Source organism: Nannospalax galili, unplaced genomic scaffold (genome assembly GCF_000622305.1).
Source record: "Nannospalax galili isolate Female #2095 unplaced genomic scaffold, S.galili_v1.0 scaffold158, whole genome shotgun sequence".
NCBI lineage: Eukaryota > Metazoa > Chordata > Mammalia > Rodentia > Spalacidae > Nannospalax > Nannospalax galili.
The window spans coordinates 2,487,653-2,506,751 of record NW_008345290.1 but is presented as its reverse complement, the minus strand read 5'-3'; the positions used below and the strand labels follow the sequence as shown (position 1 = coordinate 2,506,751).

At 36.4% G+C, this 19,099-nt stretch overlaps 1 protein-coding gene across 3 annotated transcripts in view; it reads left to right on the top strand.

Annotated features, from left to right (window-relative positions):
• Fam126a (family with sequence similarity 126 member A) overlaps positions 1–19,099 on the top strand; it is an 89,179-nt gene that overhangs the window by 36,834 nt on the left and 33,246 nt on the right. For all 3 annotated transcript variants that reach the window (XM_008841460.3, XM_029567581.1, XM_029567582.1), the window contains exons 2-3: positions 4,163–4,241; positions 15,168–15,269. In XM_008841460.3, the coding sequence (XP_008839682.1) occupies positions 4,191–4,241; positions 15,168–15,269 (153 nt within the window). In that variant the 5' untranslated portion in view covers positions 4,163–4,190. The remainder of the gene's footprint in view (positions 1–4,162; positions 4,242–15,167; positions 15,270–19,099) is intronic.

Sequence of the window (19,099 nt, the reverse complement as noted above, 5' to 3'; positions counted from 1 at the left end):
AGAGAGAGAGAGAGAGAGAGAGAGAGAGAGAGAGAGAGAGAGGAGAGGTTTCATTGTGCATTTTAATGGACATTTCCTTAATCACTAAGAAAGATGAACATCTCTTATTTGTTAAGTTTTCACCTAGTTAAGTGATGATCTTGTTTTCCTGTTGGGTTTTCTATCTTTTCTTAATTTATTCTTTATTCTGGATATGAGACTTTTGGTCATAAATGTATATATTATGAATTACAAATCACTTTTTCCATTCTATAACTGCCTTTTTTAGCCTTTTAGTGGTATCTTTTGATGACTAGATAGCCTTACTTTCAATAAAGTCCAATTATCCTTCCCCCACCTATGATGAGTACTTTTTTGTCTCTTATTTAGGAAATCTGTTTTTATCCCCAGGTTATGAAAGTCATTTTTAATGCTTTCTTCTAATTAGCTCTATGATTCAGCTAGAACTGGCTTTTGCATCTGATGTGATCTAGGGCATCATGGCTCTTTGTTTATCCTTCCCACACAGCTGTCCAGTTGGCCTAGCCACATTTATTGTGAAAATCATCCTTCTCCCACAGAATTGCAGGCTCACTTTTATTGTAAATGTAGTGGCTGTGTATTTGTAGTTATGTTTCTGGCCACTCTGTTCTGGTCAATTGACTTATTTTTCTGCCTTTCTGTAATTATTGTGTTGACTTAACTATTGATTTTGGTAAATTTTGTAGTAAGCCCTGCTGTCTGGGAGCCCAAGGCCTCCAGTTCTGTTGTTTTAAAAATGACCTTGACTCAGAGGGGGGACTGTTAGAGTAGCAAGAACCCCCGCCCCCCAAAAAAAGAAAGAGTACACGAAGTTGTCAGAAAAAGTGATGGGGAGATATAGGAAGAGTTGGAGGGAAGGGAGTGGGCATGGATCAAAACATATGCATGTATGAAAGTCTCAATAATTTTTTTAAGTTAAAAAAATGAACCTTGGCTACTTTTTGTCCTTCGCATATTCCTATAGAATCTTTTAGTCTTTTAAAAATTAGTTATAGGGGCTGGAGAAATGGCTCAGCAATTAAGAACACTGGCTGCTCTTGCAGAGAACCTAGGTTCGATTCCCAGCACCCACATGGTGGCTAACAGCTGTCTATAACTGTAGTTCCAGGGGAATCCGATGTCTTCTTCTGACCTCCAAGAGCACTGCATGACACGGTGCACCTACCTACATGCAGGCAATGTACTCATACACATAATATAAAAATAATAAATAAAATATTTTTTAAATTAGTCATAATTTTAACTGGATAATTATTTTGAATTTTTCTGAAAACTTACCATCTCTGTTATTTGTAATGATATAATGTGGTTTTATTTGTGATAATGAAAAATTATTATTATTATTATTATGATTGGTGTTTTTGAGACAGGGTCTCCCTGTAGCCCCAGCTGTACTGGAACTCACTATGTAGACCAGGCTGGCCTTGAACTTACAGAGATCTGCCTGCCTCTGCCTCCCGAGTGCTGGGATTAAAGGCATGTGCCACCACGCCCAGCTTTATTTATTATTTTTATTTTATGTGTGTGAGTGTATTGCCTGCATATAGGTAAGTGAACCCATGTTGTGCAATGCCTGCAGAGGACAGAGGAGGCCATCATATCCCTTGGAACTGGAGTTGTAAGCAACCAGTGTTCTTAATCACTGAGCCATCTCTCCAGCCCCTGTGATAATTTTTTAACCCTCATTTATTAAGCAGTAGAATATAAAAAGAAAACGTATTTATATTTGCTTTGTTTCACAAATATATACAAAAGAATATAAGCAGGGGGCTGGAGAAGTGGCTCAGTGGTTAAGAGCACTGACTGTTCTTGCAGAGGACCCAGGTTCTATTCCGCACCCACATGGTTTGGTTGACAACTGTCTGTAACTCTGTTGGAGGGGGTTCTGATGCCTTCTTCTGACCTCTGCAGGCATTGCATGACATGGGTACACTTACACACAGGCAGGCAATACATGTAAAATAAAAGTAATTAAAAAATAATAAAATATATTTTTTAAAAAGTAGGTACAGGCCGGGCGTGGTGGCACACACCTTTAATCCCAGCACTTGACTTGGGAGGCAGAGGCAGGTGGATCTCTGTGAATTCAAGGCTAGCCTGGTCTACATAGTGAGTTCCAGGCCAGCTGGGGCTACAGGGAGACCCTGTCTCAAAAAGACCAAAAAAAAAAAAAAAAGTAGGTACAGTTGGAAAGAAAATAAGAGTAAGAATGTAAAGTATCTGAGCATGTAATCCCAGCACTTGGGAGGCTGAGGCAGGAGGATTGTGCATTTGAGGGCAGCTGGGCAATGTAGTAAGACCCTGTCTCAAAAAACAATCAGCCAGCCAACCAACCAATGAAACCAAACAAAATGACAGTGGAGCAGCCCAACAACATGAACAACAACAAAGAAGAATATAAAATAAAATTTAATGTAGGTTTGCTTTTGGCGGGGGCAGAGTTCGGGCAGAAACTTTGGCATCCAATTTTACTCAAATCAAAACAAAGATAATTAGTTATGATTCACAGGACTCAATATGAAAGCAGCACAATTATTTTAAAGGAGAGTTTTTCCTAGTACTGAGAACTGAGGGTGTATTTTCCTCAGTTGAATTTTAAGGGAAATAACATTATTCAGCAATGCTTTGGGTAACATTTCCAATATAATTCCAAAGCCCAGTTCATCCAGACAGTTTTATCAAATCAATAATATAGAACCAAATGTGTGTTTTTCTGTTAGTCTTGACTTGATCCAAGGATAATGTGCTTCTTTTTTATTAAGAAAAAAAGATACAGCTGGGCATGGTTGTGCACGCCTTTAATCCCTTTAATCCCAGGCAGAGGTAGGCAGATCTCTGTGAGAGTGAGGCTAGCCTGGTCTGCATAGCAAGTTCTAGGCCAGCTGTGGCAGGGAGGCCTTGTCTCAAAATAAAACTAAACAAAAAGATACGTATCAAATCACTGTGAATGAATAATAGAATGTTTTCTTTGGCAAGAACCTGTGTTTTTCATTTAGGTATGTCTGTATACTTTGATAGGCAGCAGAGCAGAGGTTATATGCATTTACAGTATTCTTTATTACCAAGTAATAATACTGTCTGCCAGGCAGTATAATAAGTGCTTTTATTTGCATTGTAAGATTGAATGCTCAGAACAGTCCCGTGGAGAGGGCTCTGGTTATCACTTCTTCACTGGTGCAGAAGTGAAGGCAAGTGTCTTACCAAAATTACAAGTAAACAGCAGAATCAGGGATCAGTTTTTGAGTTTGGCCTCATTTTCTGCTACATTATATTATTGATAAGAACCTTAATTATATTATATTATTGATAAGAACTGGAATCTGGCAGCTAGGATTTGGACAGAGTTACAGTATTTTCTTAGGAAACACATTTCTAAGTCTAATCCTATACAAATGAAGAAAAGTAGATGGTACTTGAACAAAAATTTTGTGTGTGAGATAAAAAATTTTACATTTCCTTTAACGTGTTTTTCATATTTATTCTTAAGTAAACTCCTATCTTCTGAATAACTACTTTTGAATAGTTTTATTATCTTGGATATTGTCACTTTTCCTTTTTTTTGTAATGAATACTCAATTATCAAGAGAAACCAAATGGGAGTGTTTCTCTGGGTTCCCTCCTACTCTCTGGAGCTCTGTCTCACTTTTCCTTTATAAATCTATATCGGGAGAGAGAAAGAGAAGCGGGGGGGGGGGAGCTCAAATGGCTTCAGTTCTCTTAAAGGACTGAAACTTAAGACAAATTAATGATTTCTGTAAGTACTTGTGGGCATATCTCTTTAGTTTATATTTTCATAGTTTTCAAGCATTTTTTCACAACTTTAATATGATCCTTTTGAAATTATTTAATGAAAAGTAAAGAAAAAATTTGAATATGTTTTGCAGCTGGCATACCTGAAATGAATGAAAATTTGTGGAAGTAATTTTATTATTTTATGGTATTTATACTTTTGTTAGAATTCTTGCATTTTAAAGTTTGCTTGTGTACATTGGTTGTAATTAATGTTTTGTTATAATTAATTAATGTTTGAAACTAATTTCCCAAATAAGGAGTAATTTTATAGGAGTACCTCTATACCTAGTATTAGGACTCTAAATAAAATTGATTAAAATTGTTTGCATTTTTCTATGTTAATTTTTAGGTTGAAGGTTTGGAACAGATGTGGAAAGATGTTTACTACAGAGAAAGGGGTTGTGGAAGAATGGTTGTCAGAGTTTAAGGTAATATTAACTCTTCTAATAGTAATTTTATTACAAAGAATGCTTGGTTGTCTGGGTTTAAATTCTAGTGACTTTAAAATTTTTATGTGACTAAAATATTAAATAGCTGTAGAAGAATGTTCTAATATATCTTAGTAGGAAACTATTTATGTATAGTAATTTTTACAGAAAATTAATTCCTTTTTCCCTAAGTGGTTTAAAGAGCTTATTCATTTATTTATTTTCTGTCATGTGACACCACTGGTTATAATGTTGATGTCAACCTCCAGTGGTCAGTCAATGATTCATTGTCAGAAATGGAGTGGGAGACAAAAAGAAGACAGCAAGATACTTGCCCAGCCTTCTACCAGGAGTCTTTCTCTTGGTAGCTAACCTAGGTGCTGTGTTAGGATAATAAAACTTAGGCGTCATTTTTTTTTTTTTTTTTTTTTTGGTCTCAGGAGTTCTGCTTTATGATAACTGAAACTGAGTTCCTTAAATAAGCAAATTCCTTCATCCTCTCCTGTGACATATAATTATGTGAATTTCATTATTCTAAACCACAGATTTGAAGAAATTGGGCAACAAATGTCATTTTTATTTTGTCTAGACAAATCAGCCCAAAACTTCAGAGATAAATGAACAGTATGATTGTGCCAGGCTTCTTGGCTTCCTTGGGGCCCCCCAAAAAGGGGGAAAAAGGGAAAAACCAAAAAAAAAAAAAAAAAAAAAAAAGAAAAGATAAAATTTGGATGAAGGGTATTTTGGATGAAATTTTTTTAAAATTTAAATTTTATTTATTTTATGTGTATGAGTGTTATGCCTGCCTACATGCATGTAAGTGCACCCATGTCATGTAGTGCCCATGGAGGACAGAAGAGGGCATCAAATCCCATGGAACTGGAGTTACAGTTAGCTGCCATGTTGGTGCTGGAATTTGAACCTGGGTCTTCTACAACAACAGCCAGTGCTCTTAACCCCTTAGCCATCTCTCCAGCCCCCAAAGCTGTATTTTAATAGGCTTAAAACAAAGTAGGGCTGTGTATAATGGGGTTAACGCCTAATTTGGACTTCAGAGTGGATTCAGGATCTTGTTGTCATGAAAATTATGTTAACATAGATTTGGAAGGCGTTCAAACCTCTTTATCTGAAGCTTTGCACCTGTGATGGAACTCAAGACTGCTTCTCCATGTCAGTGACTTAAACACTTAGGCAAGAAGAAAAGATCTCATTCTTAGTGATATAAGTTCAAATAACAAAATTTGGATTTCTTATGAATTTAGATAAGGCTTATCAGTGAATAAGAATACAATAATTGGGCTGGAGAGATGGCTCAGCAGTTAAGGACACTGGCTGTTCTTGCAGAAGACCTGGGTTCGAATCTCAGCACCCACATGGCAGCTAACAACTGTTTGTAACTCCAGTTCCAGGGAATCCAATGGCCTCTTCTGTCCTCCATGGGAATTTCATAACACGGGTGCACTTACCTACATGTAGGCAATACACGCATACACATAAAATAAAATAAAAAAATAACAAATTGAAAAAAAAAAGAATACAATAATCACTCAAAAAAGGAGATGCTACAACATTTTAGTTTCTGTGTGTCCTTCAGAGAAGTAATGTTTCCTCTTAATTTTGAAGTTGGTCTTTGCTTCTGTATCTAATCATGATCAATGGCTGGATAGGTTTTTTTTTTTACTTTCTTAGCTTTTATTGTCATGAACTGAGTATCCTTCTCTGGATTTCCTGTCATCATGAAGCAATATAATATACTATATATAGTGTTTCCTACATATTTTAATAGTGTGATTAAGTTTTGTATGTGCTTTACCCCCATCACTTGTTATCTTTGTAAATAATCATTCAAGGAGTTTTTAAGCTTTTTTCTGCTTCAAAAGTAGTTATGATATATTTTGCTATGCATTATGATTTTGCAGGGAGCACAGGTTGACAGAAATTTTCTGATTTAACAGTGCCATTTCTTTTAGACCATTCTTATGTTTAATAGTGAAGTCAGTTTGGAAGAGCAAATATAGCAAGCTGCCAATTCTTTAAGATGGAAGCTGTGTAAAGAGGGTATGCTAAATAGTGGGCTGTTAATGGAAGGATCAACCATGAAATCACAATGCCCATTTTTTTTTTTATTCTTCCCCATCCTGCTGTAGCATGTGGATACCTAGGAATTGCACTAGGGAGTACAGCGGGGCAGGGCACCAGTACTGGTAGTGGTGTGCCCTGCTTGATAGAGCAGAGTAGCTGGTTGCAGAGGTGGCTTATCCAAGAGCTAGTTGAAGAGACTGCATTGGTAGATTAGCAAATAAATATTTTAAAGATAGGGGCATTAGGTTTCCCTCTCAGAAAGGAATTGCATACCTGGAATGGGGGATGTCACTAGGAAGTTGAAGGAGTTAGATCAGAATAAAAAAAAACCAATGTAAACCATGGGTTCTGTAGACGCATCGGATATGCATATGCATACATACATTTCCTGGCATGGTTCACAGACTGGCAGTGGCACCCAAGCAGCAGGAGTGTGCCAAGCATATAGGTCTTGTTTTCTAAAAACTATCTTTCACTAAAAGAAACTATGATATGAGTACATAAAGTTTTTATTTAAGTAATATTTTTTCTTTTCACTCAGAACATTGTCTAGACCATGTAGAAGAGACATAATATTTTCTCAATAAGTCATATAATTGCTATTTGGTAGCAACATTTTGTGAAAGTTTAATGTGAAGGTAAGGACATTTTTTCATTGGGGGGAAGCGGTGAAGAAAACATAGTCTTCTTGGGAGCAAAAAGTAACTTTACCCCCTCAAAATTAAATTTACCAAATTTCAATCAATTTGCTATCACAGATGTTTTACATTATCTTCAAGTTTATGTTATAACCAACGCAAAGAAAGGAATATCCTATCCCTCACTTATTTTGGTAGGCATTTCTGAATGCCTTAATGTGTGTTATGTTTAGCTATGTGTTTGATAAAGAGAACAAGATTATCAGGCCTAATCAGCAGCATACCAAAGGTAACACCAGGTAGAAAAATGCTTGGAAACAAATATGTACTCAGGGGGCTGGAGAGGTGACTTAGTGGTTAAGAACACTGTTCTTGCAGAAGACCCGGGTTTGAATCCCAGCACCCACATGGCAGCTAACAACTGTCCATAACTCCAGTCCCAGGGGATCTGACAGCCTCTTCTGACCTCCATGGGCATTACACGACATGGGTGCACTTTCCTACATGCAGGCAATACATGCATACACATAAAATAAAAATAATACATAAAACACATACTCTTGAAATGTTAAATTATATTTTAGTCAAATGTTTTTTATAGTCCCTCTTATTTATTATAGAAAAATTTCCATTATATTCTCCTTAACATTTGGTGGGTTGGGTTTTTTTTGTGGTTGTTTGTTTTTGTTTTGTTTTGTTTTTGGATTTGATTTGTTTTTAAGAAAATTCTGTTTGGGTGTTTAGTGATAACCTTGGCAAGATTATCATCATTGATTGGGTGGACTGAGAGTCAGCAACCCATTGATTGAATCCCAGTTCTCCTACTAGATCTTTTTATTGAATAAATCTTAATGACTTGGAACTGGAGAAATGGCTCAGGGATTAAGAGCACTGACTGCTCGTGCAGAGGACCTGGGTTTGATTCCCAGCACCCACATGGCGGCTAACAACCGTACTAACTCCAGTTCCAGGGGATCCAATGCCCTCTTCTGACCTCCATGGTGTTGCATGACACAGGTGCTCTTACATACATGCAGACAATACACTCATACACATAAAATAAAAATAACTCAATCAGTATCATTAGAAAAATTGAAGGAGGTGGTCTGTCAATGTAGCAGTAGCTCTACATGGTCATAATTTGAACTCCTAACTTCATAATTTTACTTAGCAATTTCTCAAAAGCACAGAGACAATGCAGTTTGCTTTGTGTAAGTCTTTTATATAAAAAGCTTACAAAGCCAATAAATAAATGTAAAAAACATTTTTTAGGGACTTGAAAATAGCTCGTTGGGAACAGACACTTGCCACCAAGCCTTGATGACCCAAGTTCAGTCCCTGGAAGGAAAGACCAACTCCTGCAATTTGTCCTCTGATAAACACACACAAATACACACACACACACACACACACATTAAATAAATGTAAAATTTGAAATTTTTGAAAAATATTTGTTGCCTTTAGATAAACATTTAGTTTTTGCTTTAGCTATTCTGTCAGTAGTATTTTCTTTATATACTAACAAAGTGATTAAACTGGGATTCATTTTAAGATTTCATGTATATTCAATACTTTCAATGACTGTAAAATATCTTTAAGATTGCAATTTTTCTTAATGCTATATATGTACATATATATTATCTAACACATTCCAGACTCCTGTTTGTTTTTTTTTAAATTTCTGATAGCCATTGAATCTCAGTATGTGACTCAAAAATCCATTCTCATGTGATGTTGTTGAACAGAGCTTTTTTATTTATTGGTTCTTCACCCATCTGCCCATCTTCATTAAATCTCTTTCATCCAACCCATATCACCTTCTTACGTTTTTTAAGCCATCTGCCAAATGGTACGTTAGTATGAAGCATCTGTTTTCTTTAAAATTTGCCAAGAATAATTTCAGCATGATTCCTTCTTATTTTTCATCTCCATTTCTGCCTGTAACATGAGAAACCTTAGCTGGCGATAGAGAAGGGCAGCACCTTTAAGCTGGTGTACATTAAGACAATGTAAATGCTTGCTGTAACAGTACTTAGGTTCATCTGGCCCTTTCAGATCTTAAGTTTTTCACAGTATCGTTTGTAAGCATAGTCGTTAATACCCCCCCACTTCTACAGAAAAGTGACTTTCCCACATTCATAAAACGAGGTAGTGACAGAGTGATGAGCTAAGTGTTGTCACTGCACTAGTTTTGAAGATACTCTTTTTCCATTTAATAGTAGTAGCCCAGGGCAGGGTATTTTTCAGAGCTTGACTTTTTAGAGAGGAGCTGTTCTTTTGTCTCTGACTTTTTAAAAATTTTTATTTAATATACATGCATATATGTTTTACCCCATTCCCTCCCCTCTAATTCCCCCCATCTCCAACACTACTTTTCTTTCTCAACTTCATATGCTCTCTTTTTAATTTTTCTTTTTTTATTGAATTTTTGCAGATTTCATACAATATATTTTATCATAAATAACGTTTTTTTTTTGGTCTTTTTGAGACAGGGTCTCCCTGTAGCCCCAGCTGACCTGGAACTTACTCTGTAGACCAGGCTGGCCTTGAGCTCAGAGATCTGCCTACCTTTGCCTCTTGAGTGCTGGGATTAAAGGCATGTGCCACCATGCCTGGCCAGATTGAACATTTTTAAAAGTATTTCTCAGCCATTTGCATTTCATCTTTAGTGAACTCGTTATTCAGCTCCTAGCCCCAATTTTTAATTGGGTTGTTTGGTTTTTTTGATGTTTAGTTTTCTGAGATCTTTATGTATTCTACATATTAACCCTCTGGTTAGATTTATTCCAAGATATTTTATAGGTTTTGAGGTTGTCATGTGTCTTAGTTTGTTCTTCATTGCTATGACAAAATACTCTGACCAATATCAACTTGGGAAGGAAAGAGTTTATTTAGCTTACATATCCCAGGTCCCAGTTCATCAGGGAGCCCAAGGTAGGAACTCAGGGCAGGAATCTGGAGGCAGGAGCTGCAGCACAGGCCATGGAGGAACTCTGCTTACTGGCTTGCTCCCACATCACTCATCAAGAAGATGACCCTCAGATATGGCCACAGGCCAGTCCAATAGAGGAAATTCCCCAATTGAGGCTCCCTCAACCCAGGTGTGTCAAATTGACACTAAAGCTATCCAGCACATCATGAATGGGATCATTTCCCTGATTTCTTTCTTACCATGCTTATTGTTGGTATGTAATAAGGGTACCAGTTTGGGGGTGTTAATTTTATATCCTGCCACTACATTTCTGAATGTATTTATCAGCTCTAGGAGTTTTCTGGAGGAGTCTTTAGGGTCTTTTATGAATACAATCATAACTTCTGCAAATAAGGATGCTTTGACTTCTTCCTTTCCAACTTGTATCCACTTTATCTCCTTCATTTGTCTTATTGCTCTAGCTAAGACTTCAAGTACTTTTTGAACAGAAGTGGAGAGAGTGAACATCCGTGTCTTGTTTGTGGCTTTAATGGGAATTTTTTAATTTTTTTCTTCATTTAATATGATGTTGGATGTGGGCTTGTTATATATTGCCTTTGTTATGTTGAGATATGCCCCTGTCCTCTGTGTCCCTAGATTTCTCCATGAATTTTATCATGAATGGATGTTGGATTTTTTTGTCAAAGGCCTTTTCTGCATCTAATGAGATTATTGTGTGATTTCTGTCCTTAATTCTGTTTATGTGGTAGATTACATTTATTGATTTACCTATGTCAAACCATTCCTATGTCATGGGGATGAAGCATCTTGATCATGTTGGATAATCTTTTTGATGTGTTCTTCTATTTGGTTTGCAAGTATTTTATTGAGAATTTTTGAACTTAGGTTTATCAGAGAGCTTGACATACAATTTTCTTTTTCCTTGGGTGTTTGTATGGTTTGGGTATTAGAATAATACTGGTTTCATAGAAAGAATTTTGGAGTGTTCCTTCCTCACTGAGTAATTTGAGAACTCTTGGTATCAGTTCTTTGAAGGTTTGGTAGAATTCTGTGCTGTATCCATCTCGTCCTGGGCTCTTTTTAGTTGGGAGATTTTTAATTACTGCGTCTATCTCATTGGTTGTTATAGGTCTGTTTAACTTGTGCTTATCATTTTGTTTTCACTTTGGTAGGCCATACATATCTAGAAATTTATCCATTTTTTTAGATTTTCTAGTTTAGTAGAATATAGATTTTTAAAGTCTGTCATTATTTTCTGAATTTCCTCAGGATCTGTTGTAATGTTTTCTTTTTCATCTCTGGTTTGTTAATTGGGTCCTCTCTCTTTTATTTAATTTGGCTAAAGGTTTGTCAATCTTGTTAATCTTTTCAAAAAACTTAGTCTTCGTTTCATTAATTCTTTATATTGTTTTCTTTGTTTCTAGTTCAGTAATATCAACCTTAGTTTTATTTATCTCTTTCCCTTTGCTCTTTTCAGTGTGGTTTGTTCTTGGTTTTCCAAGACTTTCAAGTGTATCATTAATTTGTTTATGTGAGATAATTATAATTTTCTGGTGTAGGTACTTGATGCTATAAATTTCCTCTTAGGACTGCCTTCATTGTGTCCCATAGGTTTTCATATGTTGTGTTATTTTCATCCAATTCTAGGAATTTTTGCTTTCTGAGTCCATTTAGTGCTGCCTATGTGTGCATTTTGTAGTACCATCTACTGGAGCATGGGTCTGTATCCCTGAAGAAACCTGATTCTCTCTCCCCTAGTAGACATCAATTGCCAAAAGCTCCTCAGATAAGAGATGGGACTTCAGAAGCCCCTCCCCTATCCACGCTTAGATTTTGACTGGCTTGATCTTCTGCAAGTCTTGTGCAGTCCCAGCTGCTGTGAGTTGATGTGTGCAATTGTGCTGTAAGTCTGACAAACTACTGTAGATGTCTACTCCCTCTGGCTCTTATAATCCTTCTGCCCCCTCTTCCTAAATGATTCCTAAGTCTTGAAGGAATGGCATGTGATTTGGAGGTCTCATTTAGTGCTGAGAGCTCCACAGTCTCTTTTTCTCTGTATGTTGACTGATTGTTGGTCTCACTATTGATCATAATCTACAAAAAGAAGCTTCTAATGAGGGCTGAGAAATGCATTAATCTGTGGGTATGAAGAGAAGAATGTAGGTCTGTACCAACTTGATGTCCCCATGTTCTATGGCTTAGGTATTGTGGTGTCTTCAGCAATAGAGTCCTACCAGCAAGTTCTAGAGAGCAAGCAAGAGCAGTGTCAATAGCCTGTAATGTTTGGGGGGTAGTCTATGGGACCGCACTAACTAACAACTTGAAAAGAGGTAACTTCTACCTGGCATTGAGCTTTTTATTTGATAGCTCATGTTATCTGGGGGAGGCATTATTCCCCCCAACTGAGGGCAGCTCCATTTAAACTTCTTTTGTGTGTGTGTGTGAATTTTAGAAAACTTCTACAGTAGTGGGTTTCTTTTTTGTTTGATTGGGGGGTTTTGACCTTTTTGAGACAGGGTCACCCTTATAGCCACAGCTGGCCTGGAACTCAATAAGGATCTAGACTGGCCTTTATCTCACATAGATCTGTCCACTTCTGTCTCCCAAGTGCCAGGATTAAAGGTGTGTGGCACCATGCCCAACAGGTTTTGGTTTTTTGAGACATGGTCTCCCTGTAGCCCCAGACCAGGCTGGCCTCAATTTCACAGAGATCTCTGACTCTGCCTCCAAAGTGCTGGGATTAAAGGTGTGAGCCACCACACCTGGCAGTAGTAGGTTTCTTTATGTCATATTCTAAGGCCTTTAGTGTTAGGGTTAAATGGAGTAGGGGATGGGAGGGAAAGGTAGAGGAGGGAGATAGGGAAGGATAATTAACACTAAGACGACTGGTTGTTTTCAGAAAATATTTTACTTTGTGAACCTTAATTGATACACACACTGAAAATGATGTGTTTTTAGTGAATGTTCACATTTTAACCTAAATAATATTTAATGATCTTTTCTATTTCTTAATGCTTGTTAAAGATTTATATTTTAATTCACTTATTCTTAAATTTTTAAGACATAAATGTATGTCTAAAAATGTATCTAGACATTTATATAATGTATAAATGTATCTAGACATTTATATAATGTGTTCATATAGTCAAAACAATATGTATACATTATACATGTATAATGTATAAATGTATCTAGACATTTATATATTGTGTTCATATAGTCAAAGCAATATATTTTATACGTATTATTTAGGCTTGTTTATATTCAGAAGATTAGAAATCTGCTGTTTATTTGACTTTATTCCCTTTTATATAAATTTCCCCAGTATTAGGTTACTCTTGATCAAATGATGGAAATGGAATGTTGCCTGGAGATATTTTGTTACTTGCTTTTGAAATATTGAAGAATGCCTTAATCTCTTCTTTATGTAAACAGTGCAGTGAAACTCTCCTTTTGTTATTGTTTTGGAGACTAGTGGAAGGTTCCCAGATAGTTCACATGTGCTTGCTATTCTTATCAAATTTAAAAAATCTATTCACTTATACATCCTTGGGTAAAATATGGCCTATTTTTACAGAATCCTCCAAAGTGTAGGCAGTGATAGTTTTTATTTCTTACCCTGTGTTCCTTCAGCAAAGGTTTGAATATGAGACTGTGCTGAGTTAAGGGGGTAGAAAGGTTAGACAGCTCTTTTCCTCAAGGAATGCCCAGTGAAGTAGGAATGGATTTAATTTTCTGTTCATATATACACCTACATAAAGCTATGTCTACTAGCCACAGCCCACATTAAGTCAAGAAATACTTGGTTATGGGATATGTAAGAAATAGTGCATGTCTTAGAATGAGTGTTAGGAATATGTTGAGATGTGCAGGGTTAGCACTGATTGAGTGAGTGAAGGAATTTCGGTGGGAAAAATTACTTAGAAGACTGATACTGCTACAGAGGAGGTTTGCTCTTGAAAGATGGATCTTTATTGTTGTAGTAATGAATTTTCTTTTCAGTTTTCTCCGCTGTTTTTTCACCCAAGGCTATATGCATTTCCTGCTGGAAATGTCTCTCTTGCCATTCCTTTCCAGGCTGTGGGAGAGGTAGTGCTGGCAGGCTATGATTGGTTATTTGTATTTTAAATGCCATTAGAAAACCCAATTTGTGGTAGTGTAGTTCTGAGAAGTCCAGGTCTTCTGCTCAATTCAAATAGTAGGCCCGGTTGAGCAGCCTCTCCATTGGCTGTCAGCATGGAACTCAGGAGTATTTGGATCAGGTGACCTGTGGTTTTCCCAGTCTTTATGTAACTAGAAGCAGGATCAGTAGACTGAAGGAGATTCATCATGATGCTGCAAAGATGTATCTCTAGCTTTGCACTTGGGTCATTATCATTTCTAATCAAAAGTTGTAATTAAAGAGGAAGGGTTTTTTTTGCATGTATATGGGTGTGTGGGGTGCATTTATGTGTATGCGTTCTCACATTTGTGTGCCTGCATGTGTGTATGAGTGCATGTGTAGGTCTGAAGTTGATGTTGGGTGCCTTCATGGCTCACTCTCCACTTTATGTATTGAGGCAGGGTCTCAGTTGAACCAAGAGCTTACAGATCAGCTTGTCTAGCCAGCCAGCTTACCCTGGTGTTGCCCTGTCTAGGTCTCCCAAGTGCTGGCATTACAAACAGCCATCATGCCTGTCCAGCTTTCACGTGGATTCTTGAGATCCTGATTCTTTTCCTCACACTTTTATGGCAAGTGCTTTATCCAGTGAGCTATCTCCCTACTGCCAAAGATGAAGGTTTTTTTTGTTTTTGTTTTTGGACAGGATATCATTCTTTAGTCTTGGCTGACTTGGAATTCACTATGTAGACCAGGCTGGCCTGAAACTCAGAGAGATTTAATCCCAGAGTGCTGGGATTGAAGGTGTATGCCACACGCTTTGCCCAAGATGAAGTTCTGATGGTGATTTACCCGTTTGGTAGTAAGAGGATAAAAAATATTTTTGAAAATTTTGTTATTGAGATATAATTCACATCAAATAAAATTTACTGTTTTAAGTGAGAATGCAGGGTTTTGCTTGTTTGTTTGTTTGTTTTGCTTGGTATATTCACAAGGTTGCAACAAACACCAGCATGGATTTCAGAAACACTTCTCCTAGTAGTTACTCCCTCCCAATTTCTCCCACTTCCTCAGGCTGTGACAAGAACTAATATGTGATATTTTCTATCTTTATGAGTTTGTCTATTTTGGAATCTCATAAAAATAAAATGTATCTTTTTTAAAAATTTGTTTAGACACTACGAGAAACATCTTTACCAAATTATGCCACAAATTTGAAAGACAGAAGTTCTTTAGTTTCATCTCTCTATAAAGTTATCCAGGAGCCACAAAGTGAGGTAAGTACTTTAGAGTTGTTGTAATAATGTTCAGTTGATTAATCTGATTTAATTATGAAATATAGCATATGCATGAAAGGTAAGAAAATATGTATGCTTAAAAACAATAATAAGAGTTTCAGTGTACCATTCCCCGAGACAAAAAGTGGAATCCTTATTGTCTTCTACAGGCCGTGTTTCTCAACATTTTCCTTCTCTGTGTGTCTCTGATTCTATAACTTTGAAAACTCTAGGTCACTGCATTTTTTTTTTCCATTCAGCAAATATTTGTGTGCCCATTATGAACCTGATATCGTTGTGGTAGGCTTTAGGGAATCAAAGATCAGTGATAGAAGATTTTTATTCTGAAAGAGAAAGGCAAATGAAAATAGGCAATTGCATGATTTCAAAGCAACACTTAAGTAAGTCTGTAAATGTTGGCTTTACATGTTTATTCCTTCTAAAAATCATTTGGAAACTTAATTGTCATGGTAACAGATCTTAAGAAATAGGGGCCTGGAATATGACTCAGTGGTAGAGCTCTTGCCTAGTGCACACTAGGTTATGGTTTATTTGTATAGAATGTATAAATAGCCTCTTATCTTTAGAATTTTTATTTTTTGAGATAGGGTTTCACTATGTTGCCCAGGCACTCTTGACAAGCGGTCCTCAGCCCCAAATGGCTGGGGCTACAGGGGTGTGCTACCATACAGGGGTGTGCTACCATACCTAGTAGCCCATTTTCTTGAAGGGTTTTGCTCTTTTTAAAAACACCTGGATGCAAGCTGGGAGTGGCAGACCTAGGCTGTAATCTCAGCACTTTGGAGGCTGAGTCAGGAGTATTGTTAAGTCCGAAGCCAGCGTGGGCTGCATAGTAAAGATCCGGACTTTAAAAAAAAAGCTGAAAACTTTAAAAAAGTTTTCTTTGAGTTAAAATTACCCCACGAAGTAAAATAAACATAGCTATATGTATTCTTTAACAAATTAAATCTTGTTTATTATTTGCTGTTTAGTATTTTGAAGAGCTTAAAATATGTTCTCTGTTGAAATGTGTTTTAACCAAGCTACTTTAAAAAGTATTTGTAGGACCAATTTCTGTTTGACTATTTTAATTGACAGCATTCCATTTATTCAGATAACATTAATGAGTATAGCTCTCATGGGTCAGAGGACCACATTGTTGTTATTATTTTTACATCTCCAATTGGTCATCTCTGCCTAGCACACCTTTCACAGCATATGTGAGGCACTATATAAACTGATCTGCACTCTGTTCAGTAAGTCTGCTTATCATTTACCCGGTTGCTGTAACAATCTCAAGTTACTTTGGAAGTTTCAAAAAGTTTCCTGTCAGTTTCTGTATTTGTATTTCTGGGCACTGGGAACAGTCTGAGGATGCTCTGTGGGCTTCAGAAGCACCGCTTTAGGAGGCTTTCCATACAAGTTTATTTTGCTTTTATTCTGATGAATGTGGTAAAGACAGTGTGTATTCTGTGTAGTTAAAAGAAAATTAATCTTTTAAGTACATTTAGAAGTGCTTTTGAAGCAGTGTAATTGACTTTGGTGTTGTTATTCTTGTTTGACCTTCAGAATAGTTTGTGTCTTAATTTGGAAATATTCCTAAAGATTTGATATTGTCTTTAGGCATTTGTGAAACTTAGAACATTGATTATGTTGGTATTTAACATCTGGTAATTTGGAATTTGGATTTTACTAATAGCACTTTTTTATTATTTAGGCTTATTCATTTAACGGATATTTATTGAATACACATAATATATTAGGAGGTGGGTATGTATGTTATATTCAGGAATTTACAGTGAAGTAGCTTACATAGGTATGGTACAGTCTGCTCAAGTGGTTATATTAGTTGGTTTTAACTTTAAGATACATATCTTAAAGGTATTCTGTGCATTAAAGTATATAATAAGATGCTAACAGTGCTCATGTCTATCATGAAAGCACCACTTAATGTCTCTTTGATGTTCTGGGGGCAGGGAATCCAGAGCAAGGAGAGACTGGATACTATTGACTGCTAGTGCCTGAATAGTGTCCTTTCAAGTTTCTGTATCATTTCCTACTCTGTTGATCAGGAATTATTCAATAAAAATTTTGTGAACTTGATTCTTTCAGTGCTTTAGTTAGGCGCATCTCTTGCTTGGTCATTAAAGAACCTTTTGTGTAATGTCTCTGCCATTAGAAATAGCTCTTGATACTTCTTTACTTATGAATGGATTATTATAAAAGTCTATTTGCAACTTAATTGTTTTAGAACTCAGTATGTAATTTTTATTTATTATTAATTGTCCAAGTAATAGGTTTCATGATGACATTTTCATATATGCATATAATGTACTTTCATCCTAGTCTCCTCTTTTCTACTTTTTCTTATTCTCTCTTTCCCTCCTCTGTTTTCTGCTTCCATATCCCAAATAGCCCCTCCTTTTACTTTCTGTCCTTTTATGCCCCTAAATTCCACATATGAGAGAAAATGTGTCACTTGTCTTTCTGATGCTGCTCATTTTGCTTATCGTGAAAATCTCTAGTCCATTTTCCTACTTGATTTTGTTCTTCCTTATGACTGAATAAAACTCAATTTATGCCATATTTCTTTACCCTTTCATCTGTTGATGGTGCAGCACCTAGGCTGAGTCCATAAATTGTGAGAAGCAGTTATTATGAATAGTACCATGGTGAACATGGGTATGCTGACTTTGATTTCTTTGGGTATCTACCCAGAAGTGGTATACCTGAATTATATATAGTTCTATTTTTAATACTTTGAAAAAGATATTTTTTTATTTTTCTCGGTGCTTATGCTAGGCAAATGCTCTGCGACTGAGACACACAGCCCCAGCCAGAACTAAGAATATATATTTAAAATATAGAGAGGATACATGATGATTGGGTTATGTTATCATTACACTTATAGAAAGCTCATCTAGGGACCTGGGGAGATAGCTCAGTTGGTCAAGTGCTTGCCATGCAAGCATGAAGACCTGAGTTCCATCCCCAGAACCCATGAAAAAAACCCGGGCATGGTGATGTATGCTTTTAAAGTACAGGCTTTTCTTAAGTACTCTAATAACCTAATCATCAGATATTTGACAATGTTTCCATGAAGAAATATATTCTAAAATTTGACACAGGTATTAGCGCTCCAACATGTTCTAAGGTTTTATTGCAAACCTCAGATATATTCAAGTTAGATATGCCTGTATTTCCCACACTGTATGTTATTTTATTCCTTTCTATCATTTGTAAACAAAAGACCTGGCTCCTTTCTGGTCCTTGTGAGAGTATGCTGTCCATTGTGGTAGACAGCTTTTTCACCTCTATTTCCTTATTTAGAAAACATAGATAACCATATTTCACTTATAGTTTGTAAAAATTGAACACATTTATGTATACATACTACTTTGCAAGCTATAAAACATTGAACAGCTCCATGATGGAGGGGTGAGACAAAAGACCTGGCTCCTTTCTGGTCCTTGTGAGAGTATGCTGTCCATTGTGGTAGACAGCTTTTTCACCTCTATTTCCTTATTTAGAAAACATAGATAACCATATTTCACTTATAGTTTGTAAAAATTGAACACATTTATGTATACATACTACTTTGCAAGCTATAAAACATTGAACAGCTCCATGATGGAGGGGTGAGACAATGTAAGAAATAAATAATGCCTAGCTAGTTTTGAAAACCAGAGGGAACCATATTACTCCTACATCCTACTGACAAATTATACATAGCAGATCAAGAAATATATGTCTAGGTAAGGTTTATCTGAGAACAATTGGTCTTTGCCCAAGATTTATCTACATGACACACACACACACACAATAATTAA